Here is a 12,385-nt window from a genome sequence, read left to right as displayed (position 1 = left end):
TGAAGCAGATTTAGTTCTTAGAACCCAGAAGTAGGTGCAAACAAAAGAGAACGTGCTTGTCTGATGAGTGGGCCCTTCTGTCACTGCAGAGACAGCTAAAGCACTAAGCATGCGCCAGGCATACCACACTATAAGGGATGACGTTGAGAGGTCAGAAGGGGAAGGCTGAGGTCCTAGCACATATAAGGTGCCAAGAAATGGGAACTATGCATATCATTCAGAATTATGACGGATGCAGAGAAAAGAGTACCAAGTCTGCCTCGAGCCTGGGGTGGGAAGGGCCTGGAGTGAAGGGACGGAAGCTTGTTAGCAGGGGCCCAGCACCGTTCAATTCTAAGAATTATGTCCACAGATAAAGTTTAAATCAATATAATAAAATGTCAGACACTCCAGGGGACAGGATTCTGCTCTTGGTAGGCAGTGAGTGCGCAAGCTCTTAGAGGCAGCTCCTCGTGCCCTCCCCACTGCAGAATTCTCCTTTGTTTGCAAGCCATTTTCTGTCGCAGTGGATGCAGACTAATAAGAAGGAAAACTTCTTCATGAGAGAATTTATGATGTGTTTTCAGGGCTCAGGAACTGCTTACCATCACATCTATCTTTGGTCCAGTACCCTGTTTTATTTGGGCCATCTGCCTGGTTTCCTTTTAAGTTCTGTCTTTACTACTTTTTCACAATTTAATTTGGACTCTGGAGTGTCGCGGATAATGGGTTTTCCATCACAGCACACCAACTGTGCAGACCACCACAGGCTGGTAGCTTAAAAAACTGCTGGGGGGGGGGGGGGGGGGGACAGCGGCTAAAGCTTAGTGGGTTACTTAGGCATTTGCACTTACTCCTGTTGGCTAATCACTTCTTTTTCAGGGAAAGATCTCCTCCTCTGATAGGAGCAGTTCTGGAAAACCAGAAATGCAGGACTCAGAGGCAGAAAATGTGGATCTTCTACCCAAGGGGCTGGCACAGGAAAGGCACTTTACCTGAGATTCACCTTTAAGACACAGCACATCTCCACTCTAGGATAACCTGTAGTAATTAGTGTTAAAGGATATGGGGGAGGTGGTGACCATTTTAAAGGTGACTAAGAAGCCTCTGCAGGTGACTCTTATTCTAGGATGAGAACTGAGAGAAACGTGTGGGGCTAAGGAACTCCTGCTTAAGAGAAGGGCTGCCATTGAAACAGATGCGGGAGAACGGGGGACTTCGAGTTAGCAGACAAATGCACTTGCTACACGACTCAAGGCTGACAGCAAATAAATTTTCCCAAGTGTTCTTTATAACAGATGCTCACAGCTTGCATTGTTAATAAGCAATGAACTCATATTTCTATATAACTTTGGGTTACCGAGCCGGAAGACAAGAGTATTCACCTTATTGCTACCATAAGGAATTGCATACCTGAGTCCTGCTTGCTTCCGTCCTCATTGACCAAGAATCCCATGTGGTAATTCCCCACCTGCTCTGGGTAACATTTTTCTAGTTCACAAATTGGTGGATAGTGGGTGACAAACAGGGTTAAGGATCTCACCTAGAACAGTAAGACATATAGTGTTGCTTCAATTAAAACGTCTCAACTTTAAAAATCCAAATCTCCACAAAAGTTGCAAGAAAAGAACAAAAGCCCACCATATACTCTCGATTTAGACAACCAGTTAATATTTTGCCACATTCCTTTCCTTCCTCCAGCCTATGCAGGCAGACAGGTGTGTGCGCGCGCACACACACACAGACACACATACACACACACACACTTTCCTGGATCATCTTTCCCTCCTCCAGTACTAAGGATGAACACAGAGGGCTTTTACATACTGGGGAAATGCTCTGCTACTGAGCTACATCTTTAGCTTTAACCATCTGAAAATTAGTTGCAGATAGCATCCCTAAATATTAAGATTCTATCTTTTAAGAACAAAATCAATTTCCTACAGGACTGAAATAAAATTTATATACAAGAAATAAATTCTCATAAAATATGATTCATATGTTTTCTTAAGTATCCTTATTTTTTAAGCATTAACACTATGGTTAACATAGAAGCCAACCACCTTCCAATATACCAGATATTAAAAAGTAGAATTTGAAATTAAAAGGAAAACCCAAGTATCAGCTATATGAGCACCACTCAAATGAAAGACTTGGGTAGAAACTTATAACTATTTTAAAACATAGCCAACAAAAACTATATAACTCTAAGAAAAGACATCAAAGAAAAGCTAAACACAGAGATGCTAAGCCATGCTGCTCCTCAGGAAGAAGTTGTCAGGGGGTAGTTTATTTTAAAGGAAAAAAAAAGAAAACATGTCATTATCTATGTCATCTAAATAAATGAAAAAAAAAAATCCAGGACTTCTTCTGACCATTTAATTCAGTAACAAAGGCACACAGGGGGGCTGGAGAGATGGCTCAATGGTTAAGAGCATTGCCTGCTCTTCCAAAGGTCCTGAGTTCAATTCCCAGCAACCACATATGGCTCACAACCACCTGCAAAGAGGTCTGGCGCCCTCTTCTGGCCTTCAGGCATACAGACAGAATATTGTATACATAATAAATAAATATTTTCAAAAAACAAAGGCACACAGGGAAAAGGTTGGGTGTGGTGGTGTGAGCATATATTCTCATTCCTGGGGAGGTGGAGCCCACTGGCTCACAAGCCTAGCTTATTAGGTCCCAGGTGAGACCCTGTCTCAAAACACAAAGTAGCAGCTTCTGTGGAACAACAGCTAAGGCTGACCTCCTATGTGTACCCCGCAAACACACACAGCCCTTGCACATACACATACAAAAGGAAAAAAGAGCATGCAGGCATTATGCAAAGGCATTACCAGTTATACAGTAACCAGGAGAACAGATCTGATGTCTCACCACAAAAAATGAGGGGGCAGACTTATCAATGAGCTTAATTCAATTATCTCATATTTAATCTATGTTATTATAATCTGCCAACTTAAAATACTATTAGTTAGCAGACTTTTAAAGCTGCGGTAGACGCTTACATCTCTGATAAAATACTCCAGTGTAGCATAGGCGATGGCGATTCCGTCATGCGTGCTTGTCCCTCTTCCCAGCTCGTCCAGGATAACCAGGGACTGAGGTGTTGCTTTCCTGATTATCTCTGCTGTGTCTGTCAGTTCTTCCATAAAAGTACTCCTACCTTTGTATATGTTGTCTGCAGCACCCATCCTACAAGCAAGATGGAAACACTTGATTTTCCCAAGTTTTCTTCCTAGGAAGTTAAGTACTGTCTTGTAAGCAATAAATTTATGATGTGTGTAGTAGTAATTGAAATTATATTAAATAAAATATACATTGAATATAAAGAATGTTCTAACACAAAATTCAACATTCCAACAGGGTCTAGGGTAAATAGACAGAACTCTGGAAAAGTGGGCAGTTTGACCTGCTTTCTTCTCAAAATTCCAAACCCAGGACAAAATAACACTGCTCTGTGTCACGGTGCTTAAAAATCTATTAGCGATAGGGCTTGTACAATTAAGGAGGTTTCCAGAATTTTCTAATGAAAGACCCAGGTTAATTAAAAGGTAAACAGCTACATACAGAATACTTCATTTCCACACAACAAAACTGTCGTCCTAGACATAACTCACAGGTGTTGAAGGGCCTTGGGCAGCAGCTTATGGAGGGTCCCATGTCAAAGCAGCTCCTAGATGTCAGCATCCTAACTCTTGAGGCTGCCCTCCCATTAAGCAATCTCCTGGAGCTTTGACTATATAGCGGTGTACAATGCGTGTCTCAGAAAAGGCTCTAGCACAGGAACTTCCTAACTCATATAACCATAGGTCCCTGAAACTTCCTCCAGAGCACTGGTGACAGAAATATTCTACGCCACATTTATTTGGGAAAGCATTTATTCAGTGTAAAAGGACACGAAAAGATGAGCAAGAGGAACTGGGTAATAGAATAAGACCATGCCGCTGATTACGAAACCTAGAAGTGGGGCTTCAAGTTCATAGTTGGCATCATGGAATGCTAGCAACTGCTGGCTTTGTGAAACGCCCTAGTTCACAAACCAGGCACACACTTCACACCCGACTTGCAGCACTCCAGAGAGAGGAGTCCTGTGGAAATTCACACCACACTGAGTCACAGGCAGCATGGCTGGAGCAGGCAACAGCAAGGGAGATGAAAGCTGATGCCCACGGTGGGTGCAGCTCAAGTCCTAACAGTGACATCTGAAACAAAGTGCTGTCGATTTTATCCATGTTAAAATCAATAAACAGAACACATCATCTGAAATGCTGCTAACTTTGCAACAGTCCAGCCACATTTTCAAATTCATATACTGCTATTTACCTTAATTTTTCAATGATTACTGTCACAGTTTGGATTTTCAGTGTTCCCCAAAGGCCACCTGTTGAAGGCTTGATCACTAGACCGTGCTACTACTGTGAAAAGGTGAGACTTTTACACGTTGAGTTCACAGTGAAGAAAAATGAGGGAAAAAAAGGGCTAACAAAAACCAGAGGGAAAATGGGTAATAATACAATTTCCTGAGCATCGTTAAAACAATAAGACCTTGTGGTATTCTAAGTGAGAGTGAGAAAGAAAAACCTAAAATCTAAGTTCATTAAAAAGAAACAACAGCAAAACACAAAAGCCCTGGAATCTAAAAATAAAAGCATGATCAGGAAAAAATTTAGAAGCCATGGAAGACCATGACATTAACCTGCCAGAGGAAGCCAAAGAAACCACCAAGGATATAAACAGACAAGCCAAGGACTAAAAGAATACACAAGTGGCCCAAACCCCGGATACGTGGGTAAGCACAGAGCACAGGAGCAGACGAGAAACTACGTCAATGGGTCAACAGGTCAACAGGTGAAGGAAGCTCCCTAAGGCAAGAGAAAACTCGCTTCAAGCAGGTAGTCCTGCTAAATACTGGCTATGGTTAGATTTCATTTGGTGCAATCTTGTGACAGGATTTTAAGAATCCTAAATATTTCAAAGAAAAATCTCATTTGGGAACAAAGGAGATTCAGACTGACTTTCAGCCCGCAGTGTTGGCAGAGCAGGAACAAGGCCTTGAGACTTCAAATCTGCATGTTTATTTTATCTAAACTTACAGAACAGATATCAACAAAAGGTAAGCTATTTGAGACTTTCTAGAACTTGGAATATTGGCTACTATGTTGCCTACACAAGAAAAGTACTTGAGACAGATAAAAAAGAAAAGAAAATGGTAGTTAAGAAAAAGAATAAGAAATCATAGTGATTGAGAGAGAGGAAATAAAAAAGGCCAGAAAGAAATAAGAAGTATTTTGGATACGGATGCTCAGAAGATCCCTTCAACAGACAAGTCTATGTCTCAGAATTTGATATACATGCTCGTGTATATTTATGCTCTACATGTGTGCAGAATTTATATAATTTTAACATGAATCTCAACCCCCTCACTAGCCCAAAGCCCCATGCTACACGAGAGATCATTCGAGCAACAGAAATGCTAGAGACTTTGTCAAGGTAGAGTTTTCAAAACTGGAGGGAGAGAAGACAAGTTCAGAAATTAACCAAGAATACCTTCAGATTTTGTAGCAAGAGGTCAGACATTGCTAGAGACAGCCGATAATTTTCAGCTTAGAGTTGGAAGTCTTTCCGAGAAGTTACTCCAAGGCAGCTTCTAGCAATCAAGGCTGGAGGTGGATGGAAGCAGTCAAAGCTCAGGAAGCCTTCCCTGACCGCCAGTCTGTAGTTGCCGTGACTGCTCTGTAGTTCCTATCACAATGGCCACTGCTTCTGCAATTCTAAAATGCATTGTGCTGTGTGTCACTCTTATTAAAAATGACTCGAACAGAACCCAGGTTATCAGAGTGTGTCTAAGTCATCTCTGCATGGACCCATTGCTGATGATTTTCTCCTCCTTGGGCATCTCTCAAACCACCTGGCATGAAGATGGAGTTGCTATGGACACCACAGAGAAGCCATGCAGTGACGCCTTCTTTGCCAACTCCAGTGGGTTAAAACACAGAAGAATCCTGCTACAACATGGTGGGTCACAGTATTCGAGGCATCCTCTCATGCTCATTGGGGTGCCTTTAGGGATCTGCTGACACAAATTCCATAAAGCAAAGGCACTTTTTGCATGCAAAAGAAATGGCCAGTCAGCTTGGCGTGGTGTTAACTTGGAAGCACTGATGAGGTCTTTTAGGAAGACAGTTCATCAGACGACATTTACGAATCTTCTTCCTCCTCTTCCCCCTGTCCCCGCTAGTCTGGTTATCTAGGTTTTAACCAGGGCCTTACAGATGCTAACTATATGCTCAGCCACCATGCTCCACCTCCAAGTTTTGCAGCTTTTGTTTGAGGACAAAGACACTGAACTTTGCTCTATATCTTGACATCAAAATAATCAGGTGTCATCTGGCTAAGGAGCTTCAAGTGTAAAATGCAGCAAAATGTTTAAAATTATGTTGTTAATTAATTATGCAGGGAGGCATGATGGTGCATTTCTATAATCCGACCTTTGAGGGAGGCTGAGGCAGTCGGAGGATGAGTTCCAGACCAACCCTAGCATCTCAAAGTTAAAGCAACAGGGAGCTGGGGAACTGCACTTGCTTTGCTTGTTTATGGCCCAAAGTTCAATTCCTAGCACCAACACACACACAAAGACACATAGCGATACACAAACACAGACACAGACATTCAGAGACAAACAGATACACACACAAACAAGCATACATATACAGACACAGACATACACAGAGTCACAAAAACAGGCACACACACATACACACACAGAGAGTCACACAAAGAGGCACACACAGACACACGGACACACAGACACAGACACACACACACACAGACACACACACACACACACACACACACTTCCACACAGCTAGGTACAGAAAAAGCAGAAACCCAAATAAAGAGACCAGTGCCATTGCTCTGGCTGCCACTCAGAACTGAATCACCTTTAACAAGTTGGCTAACTTCTGTGTGAGCGAAATTTCCTCATCCTTAAACAGGGGAGTCACTCTGTAAAACCAAACCAAACCAAACCAAACCAAACCAAACCAAACCAAACCAAGCAAAGCCCTCTAAGGCTTGATCTCAAGTCCACAGTTTTATGAACACAGGTTTTACATGAATACAGCATGAAGCCCACTACATTAGTTCCAAACCTAAACTCCAGAGCACTGCTGCTTTAACCTGGACAAATCACTACTCTGAGTAGGAGCAGATTGGTCATCTGTGGAAAATGTTACAAGAAACAAAAGGATTTAACGTTATATTCTTATGTTACCATAAATATTAAGGTTCTTGTACAATATTGAATTATTCAAAAAATAAACTGTAAGTAACTGTAGGAAACATGAAAGGCTAAAGACTTTCAATGACTATCAGAGGTAATTTTAAAGCTGTTAGGGAAAGCTTATTATATATGAGAGCTGGTAATAAAGTTTGGCGTCCAGTTTCAACCATATCTATAATTTTTTACAATGACCCAATTAATGTAAAAAATGTTGTCCTATACTAAGTTATAGGAGGCAAAATTAAACCCATCCAATGGAGACTAATTTGTAGAATTCTACGGCCTACTCTTGCTTACTTGAAGTTCCCTGCTGATCTCTTCAGAGCTCTCCTCCTTACCCGCATTAGGCTGTGGAGATTCTCCACCTTACCCCGTGTTAGACTGTGTCCCTAAGGACCATCATGGCTGTGGATGCTTCTGGAAATCCCAACCACAGCCCAGACTGCTTCTTAAGTTACTTTTTATCAAAACTGTTTGTCCTGCTTCTATCTTCCCTTCAGGACTGCCTGACTTAGACAGCGATGAAGAGCAACAAAAGGGCTGCACCCGCAGGCTGCTCACCTTTCTCCACTGCTGCTTTTTTCTCGGCCTACGCTTCCTATAGAGAACAGGGAACTGCTCTTGTCGGTAGTTCCTCTCCTTAGACAGGAAGAACTTGCCTCGTCAGAGCAAGGCAGAACCAGCAGCGCTGGACACGTTCTGGTCTCTGTTTCACAGTTCTCTTTCACAGATGAAGGAAGACACAGAGAAGGCAGGCCACTGTCCTCAGGGCACTATCAGCGGGCTGGCCGACGTCAGGCAAGAGGCAAACACAAGCTTTTCTACTCAGGGCGAGAGGGTTTTGAGCCAACCTGAGTACTTCACAACATGGTAACGTTTCTGTCCTTAAGAAAGCCGGACATGATTTCAGGGATGCTTGGATTGAATTTTACTATGCTTCTACTATTAGGCTAGTTAGTGGTTGCAAATATCTTTTTAGTTTAGTTTCTTTTAACTTTCCTATAAGCAAAGCCTGTTTCCCATAGAATGGTCTAAAAGGAGCTGGTCCAAGTCCAATCACAAATCTTCTTTTCTAGAGAAGCTGGTGTAGCTGAGCAGAACTGAGGGAAAAGAAGGCCCATTACCCAGCCACTGATGCCACAAGTCACATGGAAAGTGTTTTCTGACAAAGGGATTTGCTGTTAGCTCTCCTTCATGACCACCATGTCTATGTATTTGAGTTTGGCTGAATGCAATCAATAGATCTGAGAGAATCCTCCATTTCAATCTTTGTCCTAGACCAAGAGCCTTTTGTCAACCATGGTCTCTTATCATCTCATATCTTAGTCATTTTTTTTTTGCCTAAAATAACTTCTTGCAGCAAAGTAAAATGTGTAGAAAATAATCAAGAGCTTGTAATTTCATATTAAATCAACAAGATGAATACTGAATAATGATTCTCAAGTTCTTCAGATGTTAAAAGGTATTGGAGATTTAGGGAATTCTAGAACAAATGTTAGCACGTTTGTCTGGTTTATGTTCAATTGTAGTAAAAATGGAAATTGCATTCTTTAGCTTTCTTCTCAGACAGAGGCTACAGTTATGTGATTAAGACCAAATCAACTGATATTTTTAGGAGTGGCAGCTGACTAATCTTCCTAATCCCCGCTCCCATCCCATAACCCGTATATAGGTCAACACAGCGACAGAAACTAACTGGAGAAAAGAAATGATTACTTCTTTGAACCAGTTTCTACAATCAAGAACACTTCCAGGAGATTTTGAGAGATTATTTTTAATGAGATCTTCATATTTTGAGTTAGTATGCTACATGTTTTCTCAGTGACAGAAAATTGGAATGGCCTCTCTCCAGATCACAGTGCCTGGGCTTTTGCAAGGAAATGCTTGGGGCTTAAATATTAAATTCTCAAATGAAACATTAGTTCCTTGTCTTACAACAAGATCCTTTGATATCAGGTACTTTAAAAAATCAAGAATGAGACAGGTAGGAAAACTTCCCATCTTACTGATGGGGTCACAGAGGCTGGGTGTGGAAGGATGGGGTCACAGAGGCTGGGTGTGGAAGGATGGGTTCACAGCAGCTGAAGTGTGGAAGGATGGGGTCACAGAGGCTGGGTGTGGAAGGATGGGGTCACAGAGGCTGGGTGTGGAAGGATGGGGTCACAGCAGCTGAAGTGTGGAAGGATGGGGTCACAGAGGCTGGGTGTGGAAGGAATGGGAGTACAGAGGTTAAAGTATGGAAGGACTGGGCAAGTAACAGTCATAGGGCACAGGATCTTAAACAAGAAATAAGGATGTTCCTTAGCATTCCATTGCCCAGTGTAGTGAGCACAGACTGATGTGCATTTCCAAAGTGCTGAGGGAATGAAAGCGAAATATTCCCACCACAAAAAACATCAAGTACTTGAAGTCACGTCAAGTCAATTATTATCATACTGTATCATTATTACATGCTATGCTCCTAAGTCAGAATATTACTTTGTACCCAATGACCTTGTATAGTTAGTTACAAGTTCTCAGTTTACAACCAGTAACAAGTGTGGCCAGGTGTGGTTAACACAGGCCTGCAGATTGAGAGGTCTGTGCATTTGAGAGGCTGAGGCAGGAAGATGGTGAGCTTTAGGCCAGCTTGGGGCTACATTGTGAGACCATGAAATACACGAAAAAATAACAAACAACTGAATGTATTTCAGATAAAAGGATAATAATAATAATAAACCCAAAGATTTGTTAGTTTTAGTTTTGTTTGTCCCTTGAAGCAGTAGGGATCAAGCCCAGGGCTTTGTACATATGAGGCAAATACTATATGTAAACAAAATGCATATGCAAATGCCACAGGGCTGATTAGGTATGCTTTCCACCAAAGAAGTTAAAAACATATGTCCACGTAAAGACCCACACATGGATGTTTTGTTTTTAGAAACTTTATTCATAATTTTTGAATCTCAGAAGCAATTCAGATGTCTTTTAGTGTGGAAATGGTAAGCAAATATACACTGTGGTAATCTAGACAATGGAGCATCATCCAATACGGAAAAAACTGTCAAGCCCTAGAAAACCCAGAGGAAGCTTCAATGTGGATTATCAAGAGAAGGAAGACTATGGGGCAAAAGGGACTCACAAGATACTCCAAGAAAGGACAAAACTATAGACATAGAGTAAAACGATCCACAAGAACTAGCAGCTGAGGAGAGGGAAGAACGAATAAACAGGGCACAGAGGATCTTCAGGAAGGTGACTCTGTCCAAACCAAAATGAGTCTTCATGTAAACCATGAACTCTGGCCGATAATGCTGCAGCAAGGTAGCTCCGTCTGTTGGACCACTCTGCTAGTGGACACTGACACTCGGGCAGACTCTGCACACACAAGGCAGGAACCTCTGGAAATTATCTATCCTTTTTTTCTTAGTTTTCTGTGAACTTAAAACTACCTCAGCTAAATTATAAAACCTTTTTCCTTTAGACAAAACAAAACTAAAACAGAGTTTAAATTCCTCTCTATCACACCCCCTGAACATAGTATCTTCAGGGAACTACAGGCAGGGGGTCCATCTGGACCCACATCACGAGACTTTGATTCAAGTAAATGTATTAAATTCACACTTCCCACAAAAAGGGAGCAGTGAGGTATCTCTTGTTTGCTACACAACTAAACACACCAGAGACCTTCCTGAGGCAAGATTCCTGGAGCCACTAAAGAAAGAGGGATTTGCTCCTTGAGTTAAACACCTTCTATCATATGGTCTTTAGTGTGGGCACTGAGAACTGAGGAGAAGATGCGCATATCAGAGATGCTTTCTTTCTGTCCATGAAGGATGCATTCTATTCTGTGCATTCTTCAGTTTGTGTCCAGTATTTGCAGAGTCAAACTAAACTGGATGAACAAATTGGCTCTCTGCTCAAAGCAAACATATGAAATACTATTAAGCACTGAGCGTCCATTACCTTTTAACTCTATCTCAAGACAAACACCCCCATGCCATCCTGAATACGGCTCCTCCCAGCACTAGGTACCACAGGGGGAGATGTGGGCAGCACACCATCACATTTTTCACTAGGGGCCAGTTACTGTAAACAGCTCCATCCACAAACATTTTATTGGCATAAACAGAAACAATGTTGAGAGGAGAGGACAACTGTTTTGCTTTTCTCAAACGACTTTCTAACCACACTAATAACTCACTGCTTTTCTCAAACTTAACTACCTAATCTGAACTGAATAAAGCTTATACTAGTACTCATATGTCAGGAAGACAAGCAACAGCTCTGACCACAGTGATGGCCTAGATGCTTGGGAACAGGCATCTCACTGATGAGCACACACATCCTAATATACTGATTTAAATACATTACTTAGAACCAAATAAAGATGTTGGTCAAAAGATTACTTAAAAAGAAGATCTGCTAATGACTCAGGACTGCATTCATGTGACCTTATAATATTCAAGAGAAAAGATGCCCAATCATCAGTGTACTGCAGTTTTCCCTCCCTATATGGCATACTGCACGAGCCACAGCAGACATGCCATTGATAACTATGGACCACACGAATTTAAGCCCAATGTTCCAGATGTCCAATAAAACACAAAAACAAGCAGCTTAAAGTCTGGAGCCAAACCTTATGCAAACATCTCACTCAGTTTAGCTACAGTCTATTTCTCAATGGATACAAAAAGGATTTTTGAGTAACAATGATGTAATTTGAATAATCACTTTTACTGGAAGAATTGCAATGCATATTAAATAAAGATTACAACCACATAATTCTCTAATTTGAGGCTGTTCTGACATGAACTTTTAAAATGTCAGTGCTTAGGTACCACTTCAGAGATTCCGGTTAGAAATCATAAAGACTGGGCTTTGATAGAGAGCAGCATTTTAAACATGTAGCTATTTACGAATCACAGTAGAGAACCCATCCTGTATCAGAGCAAACTTGATTCGACACATGATCCTTCAATTTAGATTCTGCTGTCTGGGCAGCCAACCAAAAAGGATGAAGAGGAAGCAGCCATTGGATTATAATGGGAGACTGGCAGACGTGAGGGAGGACAGGGCATTCTCCAAAGGTTTTTGTAAATAAGCACAGTGTGTACTTGGGGGAAGGGACTAAATCTC

At 41.6% G+C, this 12,385-nt stretch overlaps 1 protein-coding gene across 2 annotated transcripts in view; it reads right to left on the bottom strand.

Moving 5' to 3' along the window:
- Window positions 1-12,385, bottom strand: part of Msh3 (mutS homolog 3) — a 144,269-nt gene that overhangs the window by 7,308 nt on the left and 124,576 nt on the right. For both annotated transcript variants that reach the window (XM_050153768.1, XM_050153769.1), the window contains exons 21-22: window positions 2,991-3,177; window positions 1,393-1,522 (exon numbers count right to left, since the gene is read on the bottom strand). In XM_050153768.1, coding sequence (XP_050009725.1) covers window positions 1,393-1,522; window positions 2,991-3,177 — 317 coding nt within the window. The remainder of the gene's footprint in view (window positions 1-1,392; window positions 1,523-2,990; window positions 3,178-12,385) is intronic.

The sequence above is a fragment of the Alexandromys fortis genome, unplaced genomic scaffold (genome assembly GCF_014885135.2).
Source record: "Alexandromys fortis isolate MF-2015 unplaced genomic scaffold, M_Fortis_MF-2015_v1.1 scaffold_79, whole genome shotgun sequence".
Lineage (NCBI taxonomy): Eukaryota > Metazoa > Chordata > Mammalia > Rodentia > Cricetidae > Alexandromys > Alexandromys fortis.
This window is presented reverse-complemented; position numbering and strand designations above follow the sequence as displayed.